The sequence below is a fragment of the Monomorium pharaonis genome, chromosome 5, assembly GCF_013373865.1.
Source record: "Monomorium pharaonis isolate MP-MQ-018 chromosome 5, ASM1337386v2, whole genome shotgun sequence".
Classification (NCBI taxonomy): domain Eukaryota; kingdom Metazoa; phylum Arthropoda; class Insecta; order Hymenoptera; family Formicidae; genus Monomorium; species Monomorium pharaonis.
The window spans coordinates 5689563-5710691 of NC_050471.1; the positions used below are offsets into that span (position 1 = coordinate 5689563).

General features: G+C 38.3%; 5 protein-coding genes across 10 annotated transcripts in view; 2 read left to right on the forward strand and 3 right to left on the reverse strand.

Moving 5' to 3' along the window:
• The window catches only part of LOC105839013 (protein neuralized), a 52011-nt gene extending 47370 nt beyond the window's left edge, over window positions 1–4641 (forward strand). For 3 of the 4 annotated variants that reach the window (XM_036286909.1, XM_036286907.1, XM_036286908.1), the window contains one exon: window positions 306–1470. In XM_036286909.1, coding sequence (XP_036142802.1) covers window positions 306–1470 — 1165 coding nt within the window. Of the gene's footprint in view, window positions 1–305 lie in introns of all 4 variants that reach the window. The other variant, XM_012685000.3, reaches the window with a different exon arrangement.
• A 133-nt stretch (window positions 4642–4774) lies between these two features.
• On the reverse strand, window positions 4775–7228 carry LOC105840955 (tubulin alpha-1 chain). Its single transcript, XM_028193595.2, has 4 exons — window positions 6427–7228; window positions 5528–6357; window positions 5143–5306; window positions 4775–5061 (listed from the first exon to the last, which is right to left on the reverse strand). The coding sequence occupies exons 1-4, from the start codon at window positions 6602–6604 to the stop codon at window positions 4935–4937; spliced, it is 1299 nt and encodes a 432-aa protein (XP_028049396.1). The 5' UTR covers window positions 6605–7228; the 3' UTR covers window positions 4775–4934.
• Window positions 7229–7456: 228 nt separating this feature from the next.
• Window positions 7457–9710, reverse strand: LOC105840957 (ras suppressor protein 1). 2 transcript variants are annotated; one of them, XM_012688048.3, is made up of 8 exons: window positions 9489–9710; window positions 8885–8935; window positions 8685–8805; window positions 8493–8611; window positions 8343–8425; window positions 8130–8244; window positions 7917–8049; window positions 7457–7742 (listed from the first exon to the last, which is right to left on the reverse strand). In XM_012688048.3, exons 1-8 carry the CDS (start codon window positions 9634–9636, stop codon window positions 7658–7660), a joined length of 855 nt encoding a protein of 284 aa, XP_012543502.1. In that variant the 5' UTR covers window positions 9637–9710; the 3' UTR covers window positions 7457–7657. The 2 variants fall into 2 exon arrangements, with proteins under 2 accessions (XP_012543502.1, XP_028049398.1); XM_028193597.2 differs by having other exon boundaries at window positions 9365–9493.
• Window positions 9711–11313: 1603 nt separating this feature from the next.
• Window positions 11314–14461, forward strand: LOC105832819. Its single transcript, XM_012674089.3, has 5 exons — window positions 11314–11573; window positions 12025–12228; window positions 12628–12921; window positions 13127–13369; window positions 13613–14461. Exons 1-5 carry the CDS (start codon window positions 11553–11555, stop codon window positions 13799–13801), a joined length of 951 nt encoding a protein of 316 aa, XP_012529543.1. The 5' UTR covers window positions 11314–11552; the 3' UTR covers window positions 13802–14461.
• Window positions 14340–20860, reverse strand: LOC105832820 (protein SMG7). 2 transcript variants are annotated; one of them, XM_012674090.3, is made up of 7 exons: window positions 20739–20860; window positions 20452–20521; window positions 19982–20320; window positions 18687–19426; window positions 18459–18602; window positions 16034–18069; window positions 14340–15361 (listed from the first exon to the last, which is right to left on the reverse strand). In XM_012674090.3, exons 2-7 carry the CDS (start codon window positions 20481–20483, stop codon window positions 15137–15139), a joined length of 3516 nt encoding a protein of 1171 aa, XP_012529544.1. In that variant the 5' UTR covers window positions 20484–20521; window positions 20739–20860; the 3' UTR covers window positions 14340–15136. The 2 variants fall into 2 exon arrangements, with proteins under 2 accessions (XP_012529544.1, XP_012529546.1); XM_012674092.3 differs by having other exon boundaries at window positions 20644–20784.
• Window positions 20861–21129: the final 269 nt, after the last annotated feature.

Genomic DNA, 21129 nt, shown 5'->3' on the forward strand with positions numbered 1-21129 from the left:
GGACCAACTTTGAAACGCTTTGAAACATGCCACTTGCGCAATTGCGCTTTCCGATTAAAGTCACCCGATCGATTTAGCAGAGTTTTGCCATTCACCTCGGCACGATCGAGTTTCTTCTTAACGGGGGGATAACGCGAAAGTTGAAAGTCATCGATTCACAATGGAGGCGCGCAACGCCGTTCAGCCGCACAGAACTAATTCGCCGTCCGCTTTTCACGGTTTCCCAAGACGCCCGTCATTAAGCGAGCGGGCGAGCGAGCGAGCGCCGTCGAGGCTAATCGCTTCCTCGTTTTCTTTTTCCGCAGCACTCGGGGCAGGAACATCCGCTTCAGCAACCAGCAGTGCGTGGCGACGCGCACAGACACGGAGTTCTGTCACGGCTACGCGTTCACGAGTCGACCATTGCTGCTGGGCGAGCGGTTGGTCGTGCAGATTCTCTCGACGGAACCGATGTACGTCGGTGCTCTTGCCCTGGGCCTGACCTCATGTGATCCGGCGCGACTCACGGCAGAGGACCTGCCAGACGACAGCGACTTGCTGTTAGATCGTCCGGAGTACTGGGTGGTCTCCAAGGACGTGGCATCGAGTCCGCAACCCGGTGACGAAATCGCTTTCACGGTCACGCATTACGGCGAGGTGCAGATGAGTAAGAATGGCGGCCCGCCCAACGTCGTCATGCACGTCGATCAGAGCCTCCAGCTATGGGCATTCGTGGACGCCTACGGGAGTACTCAACGTGTCAGGATGCTAGCTAGCAGACCGACCTCGCCGCCCCGACAACGCCAAAGCAATCCCTCGCCTGCCAACGTCGTTCAGCAGCAACAGCAACAGCAGCAGCAGCAACAACAGCAGCAGCAGCAGCATTCCTCGAATCACAGCAACGCCGCCACGGAATTGTCCAGATTCTCCGAGATGGTGCAGTTCAAGCCGGCGGTGGGCGGCGGAACGGTGCTTGTCGTCAATTTACCACCTCAGGCCGGTTACCCGACGCCACCACCGCCCACCACGCCACAGCCGATTTACGCTTCTGCGACGCATAGGAATCTCTCGGCGGCGGCAGCGGCGGCGGCCGCGGCAGCGGCAGCCGCGGCGGCCGCTCCCGCCCCGGTTCCGCATCCCGGATCCTCTAGGCAATCCTCGCCGCCGTTGACTGGAACAATGGCCAGCACCGGCTCGTCGACGTATGTCGACCCAGTGACCTACCAGAGTCTGGACAGCACGCTGACATCATCGCGCACAGCCTCGACTCATCTGCAGCAGTGGAGCGAGGGGTTGCAGTCGACGCTTTCCAACAATCCGAGCGAGTGCTATATTTGCTACGAGCACAACATTGACAGCGTGCTCTACATGTGCGGCCACATGTGCATGTGTTATACATGCGCGATCCAACAATGGCGTGGCAAGGGCGGCGGCCACTGTCCGCTTTGTCGGGCGCCGATTCGCGACGTCATTCGTATCTACCGATCCTGAACAGTTCGGGGCTGGCAAAGAGAGGGAGAGGGAAAGAGCACGCGGACGCCTTCCCGATTCCCAGCGTCGTCGTCGCCACCACCACCGCCACCGCGTCCATCACCGTGCTTCCGTCGTCTTGGTTTCCTTCCGCGTCGAATCCGCCGCGCTTCATCACCGTCGCGCTTCTCGCCCGCCTCCACAACCACCGGAACGAACGAACAAACCAATGCAAAATCGAAGCGGAACTTGCCACTTTCACACTGCCGTATCTCTTTTTTCTATTGAAACGCGTTCCGGCAAGTAAAACAAGTAGATAAACCGGGAAACGAGATATTTTCCGTGGAATCTTCTGGGGGACTGCGAAGCGCAGAATATCGTTGAATAGAGTATTTTACGCTATCAATATTTGAGGCAGTTTGACGCTTTAGCATGATCGCGTCGCTGTCAATTAACACGCTAATGGATGGACCATCGCGTCATGCACAAAGAAAGCAACAGTGTTTTCGAAATCGCGATCACTGCCACCGTTGTTTGTCGATCGAGCGAGAACGCGGAGATGAACTGCTTCGGATACAAACAAAAGAAAATGAGCGAAGAGGAGAGAAAGTGTGTGAGAGAGAGAGAGAGAGAGAGAGAGAGAGAGAGAGAGAGAGAGAGAGAGAGAGAGAGAGAGAGAGAGAAAGATAGAGAGAATGACATAGAACATAGAATAACGATAAAGGCTGTAGTTGGTCGAATTTGCTTGTATATCGATATTCTGTCTGCCAATTTCTATTATGAGCATGAATGAATGCGAACTGTGCGATTGCGTTATCGACAAAAGAAATCGATCCTAGATATTTTCACAAGCGACATAATCGTCATTATACCATTACCAATTACTACTACCGCTCTGAAACTATCACTATCACTATCCTATTACTATTACTACTACTACAACTATTTACTACAGTACCTATTCTTCTGATCTTTAATTATTATTTTATTATTACTCTTAATATTCTATCGCTATTATTTTAATTATATTATTATTAGTTTGTTCGTTGTAACTGTCTTTAACTACTCGCGAGTAGTTTTGTTTGCCACGACCGCTATTATTTTTACGATTTGCCGATTATAGTGATGGTTGGTGAATTAACATAGTCACTATTTCATAACGTGATTATTATTTAATGGACCGAGTGATTACATAGCACAAACTTTCCGATTGGACGCTTAGGAGATATGAATAGCTTAATTGCGTCTCCGACTTTACCTTTTCTAGAACAATTGAAAGGACCTCGTTGTTCTAACTAGAGCGTGGATGAATTGAGGCCAACATTGTTCATCCTCGATTATTTCCATTTTGGACGATAATGTTTGAGCGTCCGTGTTCGTCGCCAATCGTGTCAGGTGGGCTTTTACCAAAGATCCTAAGTGTTTTCCGCCTGTTTTATCTGACCTTCTTGACATTTTAAGATCGCAAAGTGATTTCAAAGGGCATTTGCATGCAAGTAAATCTTGACAATGACAATCGCTACCAGCTTACGACATTCGTTTTGCCAATGCTGTTATCGCGCTCAAATCTTAACGTCCTGTAACGTTGATATTGTTTGTATGCGGATTGATTATATACCTGACAACGACCAATAAGATATTTTTGGCCTTCGCGTAGCAACAGCGACGTAGATGCAGCATTCAACAAGACGCTGCAAAGCATTGTAAAATCTATTTGACAGCTGATTGTGAGTTCATCTAGCGAAGTAAGACTTTTAATTGGATGGAACTTGGAACTATTTACATTCATTCAACTTTGTTACGTGGCTTTACCTTCGGCGTTGACCCTTTGGACGTGAAAAAAAAATGAAAATATGTTGCGACGTTGATTTTGATTCGAAAATTCCTATTAATTTTCGAGACAACATCATACGCATCCGGTATGCCTCGTTGCGCGTTTGTGAAGTTTTTCATCTCGGAAAGATTCTAGGCAAAATTGATCTAAATATCTTTGTAAATCCATATCTTTTAACCATTTATGAATGAAAATGATATTGTCCTCGCCAGTTGATATCGATAGAGAATTGTCACTGTCTAAGAGGAAAAAAAGATAAATTTTTCCACAATCCAGAGAACATTTTAAAAGACGAAATAATTTTTCAATCAAAAGGGACAACGTCTGACCCTTTAAAGTGTTAATTTTTAACGAATACGAGAGAAGAGCAAGGGAGAGGAAAAACAGGAGGAGGAAGAGGAGGAGGAAGAAAAACTCTTCCCTTCGAATATATAATAACAGATGCGCAATAAAGCGGTAGTGAAAATCTCTAGTCCAGTGAGCGGCGGGTTTAGTCTGCCAATCCAAAAAGTATGATGAAAATAACGGAGTAAAAGCTTTTTCCTTTTTTCTCTCTATAAGTAAATGAAAGAGAGAGAATAGGGACAGATACAGAGAGAGACCGAGAAATTTTATTGTTGCGAAGATATGCAAATTATTGCGCGCGTCTGCCAGCGAACGGCGCATCCAAGATTCTATTAAATGAATTATATAACAATAGATTATTATTATTCTATTGATATAATACGTGCGACGATAAGGATCTGTTCTAAAATGTCGCTGACGCTGCGACGATAGAGCGAAAGGTGGAGAGAAAAATAGGGTAAGCATGCTTGAGATAATTACGACGAATGTTTATCATTATTGTCATCGTTATCGTTGTGATCAGCGTGAGTTGTCGTGTTATTCTGTCATCAATTTGGCAGCATTTTGATCATATCGCTCTACATTCATACGTATTTCTACTTTGATTTACTATTGCTCTTATTATTGTACGATTATGCGATTAACGATTGTTTAATTCGGCATTACTTGCGTTGCTTGGTACGTGAGAAAGAGAAAGAGTGTGAGTGTGAGTGCGAGTGTGTGTATCAGAGAAAAGAGAAAAAATACTTTCTTCTTTTTATCTTTTCTTTCTAATGTCCCTTTTTTAAATTTCTCACGAATCTCAGCGTTAACGCGCACAAGTACAGAACCGTACACAATTTTTACATCACATCTTACTATAATCGAAAGAGAGAAAACAAAAGTTTTATGCGCCATGCGAGAGTTTCTTCAACCGTAATGTAAAGATGCCGACCGAAATTTATACATATGTAATATAATTCGCGCAGCTGCATGCTGTTCCATACAATAAAAAGCCTATAATAATCTAAAAACGTTTTGTCTTTCCTTTTTCCTCTCGCGATTCTTTTAAAAATCTCATTGTTAAGAAACTTCTTCGAGTTTCTAATCAAAGAGATCAAGGTAAAGTTGCTCAAGCTTTTTTTATTATATTACAAAGACAAAAACTTTTATGTATAAAAACAAAATATATTAAATATGTACAAAAGGACGATACAAAACAATGTAAAAAGTCTAGAAAAATTGTATAATCGAATTAAAAAAAACGTTCATTTATCCCACCATGGTGCATGCGTTCTTAATGCATTGGCGAGTCTTTTAAAAGTGACTAAACTTCCTCGTCATCGCCGATATCCGGAGAATCCGTGCCGACTTCATTATAATCCTTCTCTAACGCAGCCATATCTTCCCTGGCTTCGTTAAATTCGATTTCGTCCATGTTTTCGCCGACGTACCTGATGGGGCGTTACAATCCGCAAATAAGACCAATTCATGAGCAAATTTAGTTTCGCAAAATAAAAATCAGCGTAATTTACCAATGAACGAAAGCTCGCTTGCTGAACATAAGGTCGAATTTTCGATTCAGTCGGGTCCACGCCTCCGCGATTGCCGTAGTATTCGCCAACATGGCCATGGCTCTTTGCACCTTTGCCAGATCACCACCTGGCACCACGGTTGGCGGTTGGTAGTTGATTCCTACCTATTATATCCAAACAGATAAAACGTCAGAATTGATGTTGAAAGTTTGAATATAATGTGCGAATTATTCCGAAGAAATTATATATATAGTTGAATTATCGGAATTTATTGCGAATTTATTTTACGTTGATAGCGAGATAGAACTTTTACAGTTCATAATTCACAAATTATTCCAAATTCCTGCCTCAAAAAAGTACGAAAAAATGTTGCTAGAAAAAAGACCTTGAAACCCGTCGGACACCAATCAACGAACTGTATCGTCCTCTTGTTCTTGATGGTCGCGATGGAAGCGTTGACATCCTTCGGCACCACGTCGCCTCTATAGAGCAAGCAGCAGGCCATATATTTGCCTTTTCGCGGGTCGCATTTGACCATTTGCATGGCCGGCTCGAAGCAGGCCGAAGTGAGCTCCATCACGGTGAGCTGCTCGTGGTAGGCCTTTTCGATGGATACGATGGGTGCATAAGTCACTAGAGGGAAGTGTATTCTGGGATAGGGCACGAGATTCGTTTGGAACTCGGTGAGATCGATATTGAGGGCGCCATCGAACCTCAGAGAGGCCGTGATTGAGGATACAATCTGGCCTATCAGCCGATTCAGATTTGTGTATGTTGGCCGCTCGATGTCCAGATTGCGCCGGCAAATATCGTAGATAGCCTCGTTGTCTACGAGGAACGCGCAGTCGGAGTTTTCCAGCGTTGTATGGGTCATCAGGATTGCGTTGTAGGGTTCAACAACCGCTGTTGAGATCTGCGGTGATGGATATATGGCGAACTCCAGCTTCGCTTTCTTGCCGTAGTCTATGGACAGCCAATCCATCAGCAGACTAGTGAAACCGGATCCGGTACCGCCACCAAACGCATGAAAGATGAGGAAACCCTGAAGACCGCCACACATGTCGGCTATCTTACGGATTCTGTCCAATACAAGAGCGATGATCTCCTTGCCCAGAGTATAGTGGCCACGTGCGTAATTGTTTGCGGCGTCTTCTTTGCCAGAGATTAATTGTTCAGGGTGAAATAGCTGATTATACGTTCCCGTGCGTACTTCATCTAAAAAGCAATAATCATATTTGAATATTAATCATTTTATTATTGATTTCTTTAGTAAAATGAGTTTACCTATCACCGTCGGTTCGAGGTCGATAAAAACAGCCCTAGGTACGTATTTCCCACCGCCTGTCTCGCTAAAGAAAGTTTGGAAGCCCTCGTCGCTTGTATTACAGGTCTGCGGTGACAACATTCCGTCGGGTTGTATGCCATGTTCCAGACAATAAAGCTCCCAGCAGGCGTTGCCCATTTGTACACCGCCTTGGCCGATGTGGATCGAAAGTACTTCGCGCTATCGGTTTCGATTAATTGATTTATCTTATTGCAAATCTATATCCTTTACCGTTAAAATAAACCGTACGAATTTTCGTTGTTTATAAATTCATATATTTTTAATTTGAAATTATTCTTTTTTTTTAACATTCGAAGTTTTATCGAGGTTATAATAGCGCATATTAATCCTAAATGATTTGGTATTTTATCACGCGGTAAAGTGTGATTTATGATTTTCAACATACTAAATGTGCAAATAATTAAACTACATTTTTCGGTATTTACCATTTTGAAGACTCGTTAGTTCACAATAAGTGGGATAAAAGAGCGCTATTGGCACCGGAAATATTTGACGCGGATTGATGACGAGACGAATGAAATTTGTTTCGCGATTTTCTTTCTCGTTATCCATGGAAACGACCAAAAATAAAAGTGTAAAAGTGTAATAATAAATTTTTAAAGATATAGTTCTTTTACTGTAAAATACTGTCGACTGTTGCATCACAAAAAAACTCAGTTAAAAAATTAAAGTTGATAATTCTCTCAACACAATATTTTTATCAAATACCGAGAATTTAAAAATATTGAATTCGATATATTATTTTTAAAAAAATAGGTATTTTCTAAAATTACAAGGAATATGTAAGGAATCCTATAGTAGCAGAAGGAAGTTAATTAAGACTGTTAGTTAACTATAACAATACTATCAATAAAAAATACGAAACGATTAATGTAAAATCTTTTTATCTTTTTTTGGATTAAAAAATAATATGTACTTGTATATCAAATATATATATATACGTATATGTTAAATTAATAAACAATTAAAAATGTATAACAATGTTATTAATATGCATTACGCCTCTTGTCATTAATCCTATTTCTAAAAGGCACATTTAATTCTTTTACTCATAATAATTAGCATAAATAAATGGATTATTGGCAGTATATGGCTTGTAAAAATCTCTGTATAAGATTAGGCAGAGATAGTATTATTATATTTTGGTCAGAACGTGAAAACAAGCGTAGATCAACGAGCACGTGAAATTTTCTTGCTCTTGTCGTTCTCGATGGCAGGTGGTGGACCTTTGGCACTTTGATGTCGATTGTAAACGCTGAAAAAAGCATCAAATACTTATTGTAAAAGTTTTCTTCCAATCAGAATTTAATTCACTCTGAAGCATTAGAAGTGTAAAAATCGTACAAAAACATATTTAAAATATGTTCATTTTCCCAAGTGTTTACTTTTTAAGAACACGCTATGCAGTAGCTTTCTAATAAACACCTACTATCGATATGTTTCCGAGCGAATGTAGTCCATGACGTGAGATATGCCCACTTGCAACTGATCGCCAATCGGAGTAACCCACGGATTGAACTCCATTCGGAACACCGCTTTGTTACTCACCAAATCCAGGTTCCCTGTAATGTAAATTATGCGATACACGTTTTGCTCAGCTATTACTGTAATATGATCATATGCATTGTCGTATTTTATTTACCTATCTCGGGAGGCAACACCGTCAAACGGTTTCCCTGAATATGGAGTTCTCTAAGACGTATCAACTCGCCGATTTCTTTCGGTAGTTCGATCAGATCGTTTTCCCTTAATACGAGCTGAAATGTTTCGAAAAATCGAGAGAGTTTCGTCAAAGAAAACGAAATATTTTTTTAAATAAAGCTGTAAAACTACAAAAGTTGTGGAATTCTCTTACAATCTGGAGATTCTTCAATTGGCCGATTTCAGGTGGTAGATATTCGAAATCGTTGTCGGCAAGATAGAGTGCTCTTAGAGTCTCTAAAAAAGGACAAATTGATTTTTGCAAAGAGATGCATATTTAGACGGTTTAACAACGGTGACTGACCCATCATGAAGAAATTTCCTGGTAGGTTCTTCTCACTGAGATTGTTGTACGTCAGGTCCAACACCTCGAGGACTGGAAACGCGCCGAAACCGCGAGGAAGCACATCTAACCGGTTCATTCTGTCGGAAGTTAAGTTGCTAATAGAGCTAAGAACATACAGGGAAGAAACACACTCTACAGAACTGTACTGACCCTACATTCAAGATCCTCAACTTTGGCATTTGCGATAGAGATATAGGCAGTTCGGTGATATGATTGTTGAAGAGATTCAGTATCTCTAGGTTGGCTAGATTAGCGAGACCCGGTGGTACCGCTGTGTATAAAAAATCACAATTATCGTGTTGTATCGACTGAATTACCGAGCGCTATAATAAGCTTGAGGAAATCCTCACCTTGAATTTTATTGTGACTTAGCGTCAGCCTCGTTACGTTATTCATATTCACTGAAACACGCGAAAACTTCTGTAAGTTTTTTTTCATCCTAGTAAATAACGAGCAAGAGTCTAAGAAAAAGTTTTTGCACAAATATTTATTATAATTTTATTAGTATACGCAAAAAAAATTGATTTTATTTGTAATGCTATTTTGTCATCAAGTTTACAAATAAATATTACGCCACTCTACATCTTTATAGAAAAATCAAGAGTAAACAAAAAATTAAACAATTTTTAAAACAAAAAGAGAATTATGCTTAAACTTTATATACAAACTTTATACTCGAACGTGGTAATAGAACAAAATATATTCTATAAAATTAAAAAAAATTTTTGATAACACTTTGATATGTGAAACTGTTTATCTTTAGTCAAATTTAAAAGGCGGGCAAGCGCGCGCGCATGCGCCGACCCGCCCACGTGATCCGGTTCACGCACAGATGGCCGTAGATGCGGATTGCGGTATTGCGGAGCGAGAGAGAACGAGCCGCGAGCGACAAGTTGCCTAATTTGGCGATGGTCGCGGTGACGTGCGCGCGAGGACGCGCTGATGAGGACTCACGCAATCCCGGCATCTCCTCGAACGTCGCGATACCCTTGTCCGCGAGATCCAGCTCGGGATTCTGGATCTCCCGGGCCTCGTCCAGCACCTTCTTCGCCTTCGACATCTTCCCCGCAGGAATACACGACACTGGCGCGGTCTGATTCATTGCGCGCGCAATCGCCGTTGCCACAGCAGAGAGTCGGAGTAAATCGGAGGAGTCGGCGTGTTATTGCCGCTACTCTCCGGCGCAACTGCTTTGTTTTCAGTGTCGTCAGATGGCGGTTCTTGTGTCTCTCTCTTTTTCTCACTGATATAAATTACTGTTATTTATTTGATTTCAATAAAAAGAATAAACAAAAATTTGACATGTAATAAAACACAATTAATGGTTCATATTCTGAACTCACATTTATCATTAAATGCATCTCTAAATGTGCCTATCAGCCAATAAGATGTCATCTTAGGCACATTTAATTAGAGGTATGTACATTTAGCGATAAATGTGAGTTCAGAACCAATGACTTTAGGGTAAGGCTTTTGTTTTCTTATTAAAAAACATTGTCAATGATGTCCCTAGCTTCCCCTCTACTCTGATATTCATCAAAACGGAATCATTTATCGTATAAATTTATTCCACTTTATTCATTGTACTTTTATTTTTAAGGCGATCTTGAAGCAACGAAGGAAAAATATTCTCCAAAACAAATTAAAAATATTATATATTAAGTGGCATTACCAATTGTTATGAATAGTACATAAATGACAATTCTATGTGCAAAAGCAAGTGTAATTTTGAATTTCTTTTTTCTTTTAGTATTCTACTGTTGTCACTATATATTACTTTGATTATGTAAAAGGAATTGCAATTCTGTACAGCTATTTCGAAAAAATATGAAATACTATTTTAATCGACAAATATTCTGCTTTAGCATTTCCGGAGTTATAACATTTTTATTCATACATACAGATAAATTAAAAATAAATAGAATAATGTAATAATGTAAATACTTCAAGTGTAATATAGACAAGCTGCACTGCTAAATTGCAATAAGTTAAAATGAGAAAACTATTATCTTATTTTAATGCAAAGACTGATCCATGTATGCGGTGAGCTCCGGCAAACGCATGCGGTGACCAATCAGCAGGTCGGATTCCGGCAAGTCACAGCAAGCGCTTGAATTCTGATTGGTCACCGCATGCGTTTGCCGGAGCTCACCGCATACATGGAGTCTTAGCATTACTTCGCTAATTTAATGGAGTTATAAACTATAAATGGCTATAAAGAACAGACCAAATATTATAGCTATTTATTACAGCGCTCGGTCGTAGATTTTTCATTGAATTCACCCATTAGAAAATGTTATATTAAATTAATCAATTCACAACGTGAACAATTTGACGTCATTCATATTATACTAATGAAGACGTTAATAAATTGGAATTTAATTAGTGCGCACGTGTGAAGTTGACGAATCAGATTGTAAATCCGAGAGCGATGTTCATTTTCATGTATAATCACCAGGGGCTCTATTCTTGAATTTATTCGCAAGAGAAACGTATTCGCAAATTCTGTTCTTACAGAAAAGTTAGAAATTTATTGGCTATCGTATGGCTATTAACCAATAAACTTACAACTTTCTGTTAGAGCGAGTATTTGCGTATACGTTTCTCTTGCGAATGACTTCAAGAATCGGGCCCCTGGGGCTCTATTCTTGAATTTATTCGCAAGAGAAACGTATTCGCAAATTCTGTTCTTACAGAAAAGTTAGAAATTTATTGGCTATCGTATGGCTATTAACCAATAAACTTACAACTTTCTGTTAGAGCGAGTATTTGCGTATACGTTTCTCTTGCGAATGACTTCAAGAATCGGGCCCCTGGAGTTTTTCTCTCCATCGTGAGGATAGGACTCTACGCGTGGTAAACCTGTGCAAACTGTAATGTGGCGACGGGGAAATCCGGGAAGGGAGTTAACTTTTGTAGAGAACATTTTGTAAAGGATACGTTACCGGCTACTTCTGTCTTTTCAAAACATTGTCGCTTTGTGCTCGTATTTCGGACTCTAAATACGTGCAAAACACGATGGAGGAGATTCGAGTCATGGTACAGTATTGCACACGTCGATATATTTTTACGTGTCAACGCGATTTCTTCCGTAGATTCATTTCCTTTTTAATGTCAACTATGTTTACAAGTTATCAGCAGATCTTAGTTGGCAACTGATAAATAATGTTATCGTCATTCAATTAAATTGATTGAAATAAGTATATTAAAAATAATGAAAATGTATAAAAAATATGAAAGCCAAATGACAAGATAGCTATTTAAAAAATTATTAAAAATAGAGATGATAAATATATCTAAGATTTGTAATGTATTGTTATCACGTATTGCTTTTAAAACATCAGCTATATGTTAAAAAATATATATATATTATGCTAAAGTAGAACATTTAATCAATTAAAATAGTATTTTACATATAAATTTATAAGTATGTATATATAAAATTATCATATTCTAAGTGATTCCACAATTTCATAATGTTTCCAACCAGTGGTGTGATGCACTGGAGGAATTACTTCAATGTCCCGTGTGCCTGGAAGCATCGCAAGGTGTAAAAGTCCAATGTATAAATGGACATCACATATGTAATCAATGTAGAATACAGTTGCATATATGCCCCATATGCAAGTCTTCCTTTATGGAAACAAGAAATTTGGCAGTGGAACAAATTTCAGCTAAATTAGAGGATATAAAGGTATAATTTTTGTTTTTAGTTGTTGTAACAATAATAAGCCGCTTGGAAAATAATGTTACTTTTTTAAAAATAATAATAATTGTATGTCTGTAATGGTAATGGTAATGTTACATTTTTATAGAAATAGAAATAGATTTTATATGGAACTTGTCAAATAAATAATTGGATGCCAATTCCATTGTCTTTAAAAAATTCAAAATTTCATGAAAAAATAATGAAAACGTAACAGTAATAGCAACACATTATTTTTATAAAGTAAAATAATGTTTCCTAATAATACAAGATTAAGAATAATAAAATAATGATCGATACAATTTTAAGTGAGATATTTTTTCATAAAACATGGTGAAACAAGATGACTAGGACAGTATAATTTTTAATAAAAATAATGTTTCTTAGATATCTCTACTGCATCCATATCATGCACTCAATAGAAGAATCCTACATAATAAGATTTGTGTGGCCACTCAAACCGACGATGTTTGCATGCCTTCCATTGCCTGTCAAACGGAATCTATAAATGAAGCTAATGAAATTACTCTGAGAAATGAACGACAAAATTTGGTGACAAATTTAGCACCTAGAGTTGGAAAGGGGTCATACCCGTGTCGTATTGGATCTTGCGTGATGGAATTGCCACATGGAAGAATGATTGGTCATTTGAGATATCATCATAAAGATGTATTTTATGAGGTAGAAAATATTATATACAACAAATATAATCGCGGATGCGATTATATTTATAATAAATTATATGTGTATATGTGTAAGTGTATATATGTTATATGTGTTTCTCTCGAATCAATAGCTAATAGTAATAATCAAGATTCTTGATTTTTTAATTAATGATATTAATATTTTTCAAGATTATAATTTTTACGATTAATTGTAATTATAGTTCAATGCAAAAGATAATGTATTAAAAAAACGATGGAATCTGGAATACATCTTAAATCAGGATTACGATTTCGCTTTTCACATCAAAGAGATGGGTCTGTTTTTTTTAAATGTCTCCATAAGCCAGATAGGTGACTTAACTGCTTTTTTAGAAATTGTCAATTGTATTGCTGTAGCCAAGCAATTCACGTACACATTTGAAGCAGTCGGAGCATTTAATGCTTCAGGTTCATATAATGGCCCGGTAAGATTATGACCATATTTATGTGTGTGTGTGTGTGTGTGTATATGTGTGTGTGTGTGTGTGTGTGTGTGTATTTGTATATGGGGCGCTCATTTCTTTAATATTTAATATTGAAAAATAGGGTTATAATTATTTTTTTATAAATGATGTTAACATTTTTTTAACATTTTATGTTTAATGTTGAATGTTATTGCTTAATAATAATAATAACAACACGTTAAGATAACTTATATTTCCAAACAGGTAAAATCATGCAGATCACCAAGGCAGAGTTATGCAAATGACTGTTTGCGCATACGCGAAAATAACATGCGCCTTATAATTGACAATAAAAATTATTTTCATTGTAATCTAATGATAAAGCGTAAAACTGATTACAGAGCGCAAAATAACGCTCCAATGAATCCTCTTAGCAACATAGTGAATATTTAAAAAAACTATCATTTCTTATATCAAAAAAATAATAGTAATATGATTAATTTGTTAATTAGTTTCCGTGTAAAATATTTCTATAATTGAAGCTTATTTCTCTTAATTCAGTAAAAAACAAGATTTTAATTACTCGTTATGTTACTAATTTTTTAACTGTTGATGCAATTCATCTAATTTTAATATTTGAAATAAGAATACATATTTTAAAACCATGATAATTTTTAACTTGCAATTCTCACAGCCTAATTGATAAACTAAAGAAGAGATTGAAAAAGAACTGATTTTACTGTGGATTGCAGGCACAGATGCAATCAGATGTAGATAATACAATTTTTCATCAAACATTTTTAGTTTAATATTTTGTTATAATCGCAGTTGGGCATTTTGTAAAAAAAACCAAAAAACAGGAAGAGGGACAAAAAAGTATTGCCTGCATATTTTTGCATAGAGCACTTCCTATATATTCTTTCAATAAAATCAGAAGGTTTGATGTGGAGTGAAAATTTTGAAGAATTTTTATCGCGACGAAACGAAGGAAAACTTTGCAAACGTGTATGTATTACAATTCATGACGTATGTGATATAACTTACATATAATATTACAGACAGAAAAATTATGTGATACTTCTACAATACGAAATAAAGTTATTATGTTAAAAACGAATGTGTATTAAACCATAATTTTCGTTCATCCATCTGATTTTTCAAGTATACAGTCTTGATATTCGAGGGATATAACGTTGAAACAACATAGGACGCGCGCCGTTTGATCAGTTTCGATAAATGAACGTTTATTGTGAGTCTTCTAAATACGCCAAAGATACAAAGTCACGCGCGTTTGTCACTCATAATTAGTGTCTACATTTTCTTTTATTTCCTGTGTACTAATTAACGTTTGTTTTGCTAAGAACTACCGCATCTCGCACCTCTAATATCATTTTTCTTGTTTTTCTATTTATTCCCAAATTAAATTGCAGTTGTAAATCGCCATTCGGCAAACATTTGTCTCTCGCTTTGCTGTGCTTAATTTGCAAGAAATTCACTCCGAAAAATGTGTATTTCGAGTCTCTTGCAGATCTCACACTTGCAATTGAAAAATAACAGATTATATTACCCCTGTGCATATCATAATGCTTCGAGGAAGACGCTGCGTCTTGGTCAACCTCGGTTATCCATTCTTCTCTACGTATCTTTTAAGAATTTCGCACATCTCTTGTCGATTAGGTAATTATTCGCCGCTGCGCAGCACGTTTGTGATTATACTTAAATCGGCATACGCTTGAACGCGAAATTACACTCTGCTTGGCCTCCTCAACGGATTCTCCGCGTGTCCCTTCAAGTGGTACCCCCCTCGCGTAGAGACTTCTGTTGCTCCAGAAGACGCTCTAACGGGGAAGGACCCGGCCCGGACCACAGAGATTGCTGATGGAGTCGCGTTTTCATCTGATCTTGATTGGTCGAGCCCGAATTAATCGATGTGTTAATAGTACTCCATGTGTTACCACTGAATAGAGAATAAGTGTTGCCGGTGCTCACTGTTTGGGACGGCTTTTGTTCGAGCTAGATAAGAATATTATCTAATTATTCAAGATACAAAATATTTATAAAATATTAAATTTAAAATATTAAAATATTAAATATTTACAAAATTTTTAATACTAAATTTTTATACAAAGTAAGAAAATCATCTAACTTTTATGTTAAATAAGACTTATAATTTTCACATAAAATTAAAATTGTAAAATAATTATTACATAACAAAAGATTTTATTAATTATCATGTACAAAATATGTTAGTTAAATACTATGAAAAATTAAAGATAGTTTTTATTTATCTTAAAAATTATAAGATTGTATATGTATACAGTTAGATCATTCAACCTATATTGAAAGAAGATTAAGTGACATGCATTAAAAATTTTATGTCATACAGGAAATTATAAAAAATTATTAAAAAATAATTATAGCTCAACAGTTTGTTTACGTCAGTTATGTTTTGAAATTTTATCTTTGTTTCTTTTCTAGGCTTGTGTATTAGATATAACACAATATGTCAAAACTGTCAAATTTCTTCAAAATCTTTTAACATATTATAAATTATTACAAATTTTCTGAGTGCAAAGCAAGTTTAAACATTTAAAGTATTTCCTAATGTATGTTCATAGAAATGTTTCTAGCTTTGTTTTTTTAACATAGTGCACAAATTTTACTGCATATTTTAAACCGATTTACCTCAAACAATCTGGCATCCTCAAAATTATTTCCTGCTATAAGTTGTCTGCTGTGTTGTCCATTCTGTTGTTGTGGCTGATAATTTTTACCCGGTGTCAGCGGCATTCTACTCGCTGTGTTTCCGAGATTAGACGAATCGCTCCAGTTAGAGAATGCATTATCATTAGCGGTCGGATCCTTCGTGTGTATCTGGGCCGCTGCATTACTAGTCGAACCCGCCCACCAGGCAATCGGTGGTTGAGGTGGTCGATTGTCCTTCCATAAGTTAAATTGCTCAGTCGGCTCGTAATTGCAGAATATGTAATTGTTTGCTGTGGATTGCTGTTGCTGCGGTTGAGTCTTAGTTACGTTGACTTGATTTGGGAATAGGAAATCCATTGCGTCAGAATTCGTTTTGTAGAACGACGGTGACGATTGACTTTGCGGCAGCGATTGTCCGAAGGCTTGATTCTGATTGAAATGATTGAAGTTTAACTGAAAATTCGACGTGTTGGTTGGGCTCTGCGAATTCGCTAACGTCGTTAAAGTTTGCTGCTGAGGAGCCTTTTCGTATACTGACAATGCTGACATCATCGCTGACATATTTGCTACACTCGAACCGTTTATATTTAACTGACCATGCATGTCGTTCGGTCTAGGATTGCTCTGCATTATGTTCTGTGCTTGGATCCCGATTGAATGGTTTTGTTGTTCTACGTTTAGACCTGGCTGCAGCCCCATATTATTCGCTTGCAAACTCATATTTTGTGGCATATTTTGCTGAGCAGGCGATCCCAGTATGTTTTGCTGCAGTAACTGCACAGGACTATGGGATACGTTTTGCGACATCCTCTGATGCAATGGTCTGCTCTGATTAATCGTATGATGTATTCCGTTAATTCCCTGAGGCATTGGTGGAAACGGTTGGCTATTATTATTGAGTTGTCCTTGCATTTGATAACGCGGCGCATTTACTGGCGATGGACGATTTGCCATGAAATTTTGGCTGAATTGTGGATTCTGCACGTTGAATGATTGATTTGGGTAACAAATTGGACTCAATGTCGAGGCCTGTGATGGGCTGCATTGCGCCGTCATGCCAGCATGCATTTGCGGAAGGATTTGCTGAACAACTTGTTGAGTTTGTTGCTCTTTGGCTGCCAATTGATTTACTTGAGGAGGCATAGGAATGCTAGGCGGCAATTTAACGGGTCTCTGCTGATTCTGATTTGTTATAGACTGGTTTTGACCAGCAGGCGGAGCAATTGGCATCATCGATAACCGATTCTGAACATTAACGAGGATATTATTTGTATTGGCAGCTTCGTTAGCTTTGGACATCTCTGGAATTGGCGTCGGTTTATTCGCAACAGAAGTAATCTGTGATTCTTTCATCGTTATTCTTTGCGTCACTATTTTATCGTTTTCTTCTTCAACGATCACGGGTGACACGTTCTTGAATGTTACCTGCTTCTGTTCGTTCTCCGCGCGACGTGCGATGATCGTCTGTATTGCTATGTTCTGTCGCGGTTTTCTCGCACACGGAAGAGAACTTGCTTCATTGCTGCTGCTGATCTCCGTTGTGGTATTCACTAAGGAGTCTCGGTTTCGTTCTAAAGAGCCTTGCGGTTTAAGAATACTCTGGAAATTTATTTTTTTATCTTGAGGAATCTCAATATCGATTTCTACCGAACTTTTGCTACTAGCCGCTTCGGACAGTACCGGACTCATTGAAGTATCAAGTTGTTTGTCTTTGTTCAAGCTGAGTTCTTCGAGTTCCTTCATCAACTCGTTGCTGGGCCCAGCACCATTGGTCATAGACGTGAATCTGTTATCGCCTGTTTTTTCTTCAGTCATAATCGAGATTGGCGTTGAGCCATTAATTTGATACTGAGCGAAGCAACGGCCCAGATGTAGAATGCGTACTGCCCGTAACTTGTTCAATGTTGCGACATCGCCCTCTAGCGCTGTATTCGTGAATCTGAGGTTCTCAAAACTTTTCTCTAACGGTAGAAAACCTTGAAGGTCACGGTCTTCTGGCAGTGGTACTGCAGCATCTATTAAATGTATATTAAATTAATATTGCGTATATTAAATTTTTAATTCTAATGCAATATTTTAATATATGTCTCATATATTCATGAACATAAGCCATATTAAAAAATATGGAATTTTATAAATACAAAATATTATTAATATAATACCGTTATATAGGCAAATTATTAAATTTCATAGTATATAAATATGCTTTAAGATTTTCACGGGTATTATTTTTAAAAATACTAAGTTTATGAGTTGTCTCAATCTTGATTCATTAGACACCAAAGCTTAGCTTTCTTTCTAGTATATATATTTTTTTATTTTTAAACTCACCAATTAAAAATATATAAATAAATAATTTTACAAACAAGTGCCTAATAATTCTAAATGCATTGCAATCACTTACATTCATCATATTTGAAATCCATCACGCAATTCTGCAAGGCATTCAAAAGTACGCAAAAACTGGGCCAGATCTGTAATCTTGATGTAAAAGCAACTTCCTCCAAAACCATAGGTTTTATGTTGATCCAATCAAGGCACAGTTTTACTGTAGGAAAAGGATTATTTATTTCTCAAACTTGTTTTGTCAATCTATAAAAATATAAATCGTAATTTTGCATGAGATACTTACTAGAAGGCAAGGCAAAGTACTCGATGATAGAGTTTTTTATCGTGTAGACAGGTAGCAGCAAGGCAGACAGAGTGCCTGCGATTAGGTCCAGTATACAGTCATGGGCGAGTTTCTTATCATTGATCATTTGCTCATTCTTCAGCAATTCCGTGTTCTCGGTGCCAATCCCAGCTGTGTGTTGCAGTGCGTATAGATTAATCACCAACATCTGAACGAGCATCCACGAACTGAAGCTCTCAGTGGCTACCAATGCGGTCAGCGTCTCCGTCAGTTGCTTGCTGTACGAGCATGCTAGCTTCAAATCGCCAAGAATGTGGATTATTCCATGCAGCTTCAGAAAGACAGCGATGTATTCCTGAGAATTCAATTTGGTCTTGCTGTCAATATTGAAGGACTTGTCGTTCAGAGCAGAGGACAGAGTAGTGGCGAGATTCGCCGTTGCAACGGGGAAAGGATGTTTCACAGCCACCGAACGTGCGTAATGAAACACAGTGCCCAGTTTGTCGCCACGGGAAGCTTCTAAAAGCGCCAGTTGATTGTATGGCTGTCCGCTGGATGGTGATAGCGAGACAGCGTGTCTGTAAAACATCTCAGCTTGCTTGCTCTCATTTCTGTACCGTGCGATATCGCCCAGATGTACAAGGCAATATTGACAGGCGTAAAAACAAGAAGATTTGTGAGGCGGAGATAATTTTTCAACGGTTTTCCATGGAGATGTACGTCCATACACATAACCCTTCCTGCAAAAATCAATCATGTCCTCTCAGTATATATATATATATATATATACTTTTGATATACATAATGCATGTGTGTGCATATAATACCCATATGCACACACAAATCTGAATTTATTACAAATAAATTCATGCAAAATACTTATGCAAAAGGGTGGCTAGTTGCTATTTTACATATATGATATTCAGAATTTTTAATAAGAAAATATTCTGATAAAAATAAAGTTTATAAAACACCATTTTAATTTTGAGACAGAGACTAAACAAATCGCAGAATAGTATCATCTCTTGGAAAAAGAAAATTTTAAATAATAACAATAATAAAAGTTTAAGGAATGATACATGGCTCCATATAACAACTGATATGTAATTGGCAATTCGTGATGTTCAATTCTAATTTTTATTCCATGTATGCTTGAGTTTTATTGACATAATAAAAATAAAGATTTTGAATAAAGAATATAAAAAAGGATAAATAAATTTAAAAAAAAAACAAGCTTGGTCCTCCGAAATAAAGAAGTAAAATAAATGAGCAAAGCTCTTACAAAAGATACGCACCTTCTAAATGGTAAATCTAGGTCGAATACGGTGCAAATTTCCTGCAGCAAGGTCAGGTAGAAACCACTGGCTGCTTCCAAGCACCAACTGAGCAATGCCTGGGACTCGCCACGCTTGGGATTCTTTCTGTCCTTTGCCTGTGACTGCAGCGTCACTATATAATTCTTAAATCCCAAACTCCATAGCTCCTGTTCCACCTTCTTGTCCAGAGCATACTCCAGATCCAATATGAGGACCTGTTGATATATCTTTTGCAGCTGTTGTTGACATACCCAGGCATCGTTGTCATTGAGCAGATCTTTGCAGCGCTGGACCTTGTCCTTTAACGGTTCCGCTTTCCTGTCATCAAATGCATTTCATACATTAGCGAAAATGCGAGATTCACAGAATAAAGGAAGATTTATTTGTACGCGACGACACGTTTGTTTACGTTAGACGCCGCATACGTTTGTAAACTAATCGAGACTTACTTCAGAGCCTGGACGGCCGCTTTTAGGCCCATATTCCGTTCTCCTCGCGGTCAAATGCGACGTCCGTCACCTGTACAATTTGTCACGCTGTTAGTGCGTCATCCCGATCAAAGAGAAAAGGAGGAATTTAAGCTTCGCGTGGGCTTTAATTTTGCAAAGAGCTCCCCCAATATCAATTTTCTATATCTTAACCTCTCATTGCGGAGCTCGGTTCGATTTTCGACCGCGGTCGCTATCGGCGGATTACGCTTGGATGCGATGCGGAAAGCGATCGTGGATAAACGTACGTTTCGTCATTATCCGTTGGAAAGGGAGGAAAAAAATACGACCGTGCACAACGTCGTCGAAGGAAATCACGACGCAATTGCTCGCGCTCGGCAGAAAGTTGACTAAGTGGCCGCCATTATTTTCTCCAGCGCACCGAACCGAAAGCACAAATGAGCGCGGACCACTGCGAAGTGCGCGACGTATAACCCGCGACCTAACTTGACAATTCAAAATTCTCAATCTTCGTCAATTTGATTTTGTCGAAGGTCCTCGCGAGAGGAGGACGAGAGTCGAAAAAAAATCGCGATGAGAGACACGAAAGTTCTTGTCTCTCATCTGAGTGGAAATATCCATGATAATTTTAAATGGAGAAGCATAGGTATAGGTTAGGTGGACGATCGACGAGGGACA

Excerpts from the sequence above, each read along its gene's own strand:
- LOC105840955 (XM_028193595.2), bottom strand. The coding sequence starts at position 6,604 with ATGGGCAACGCCTGCTGGGAGCTTTATTGTCTGGAACATGGCATACAA. Across the intron at positions 6,358-6,426 it reads CCTCGAACCGACGGTGATAG|ATGAAGTACGCACGGGAACG; the intron begins GTAAACTCATTT and ends ATTGCTTTTTAG. Across the intron at positions 5,062-5,142 it reads AAGCGAGCTTTCGTTCATTG|GTACGTCGGCGAAAACATGG; the intron begins GTAAATTACGCT and ends ACGCCCCATCAG.
- LOC105840957 (XM_012688048.3), bottom strand. The coding sequence starts at position 9,636 with ATGAATCAGACCGCGCCAGTGTCGTGTATTCCTGCGGGGAAGATGTCG. Across the intron at positions 8,612-8,684 it reads TTGAGGATCTTGAATGTAGG|AATGAACCGGTTAGATGTGC; the intron begins GTCAGTACAGTT and ends AACTTCCGACAG. Across the intron at positions 8,245-8,342 it reads AATTGAAGAATCTCCAGATT|CTCGTATTAAGGGAAAACGA; the intron begins GTAAGAGAATTC and ends GAAACATTTCAG.
- LOC105832819 (XM_012674089.3), top strand. The coding sequence starts at position 11,553 with ATGGAGGAGATTCGAGTCATG. Across the intron at positions 11,574-12,024 it reads TGGAGGAGATTCGAGTCATG|TGGTGTGATGCACTGGAGGA; the intron begins GTACAGTATTGC and ends GTTTCCAACCAG. Across the intron at positions 12,922-13,126 it reads ATAAAGATGTATTTTATGAG|TTCAATGCAAAAGATAATGT; the intron begins GTAGAAAATATT and ends TTGTAATTATAG.
- LOC105832820 (XM_012674090.3), bottom strand. The coding sequence starts at position 20,483 with ATGGGCCTAAAAGCGGCCGTCCAGGCTCTGAA. Across the intron at positions 19,427-19,981 it reads CTAGATTTACCATTTAGAAG|GAAGGGTTATGTGTATGGAC; the intron begins GTGCGTATCTTT and ends TGATTTTTGCAG. Across the intron at positions 18,070-18,458 it reads GGATTTCAAATATGATGAAT|ATGCTGCAGTACCACTGCCA; the intron begins GTAAGTGATTGC and ends TACATTTAATAG.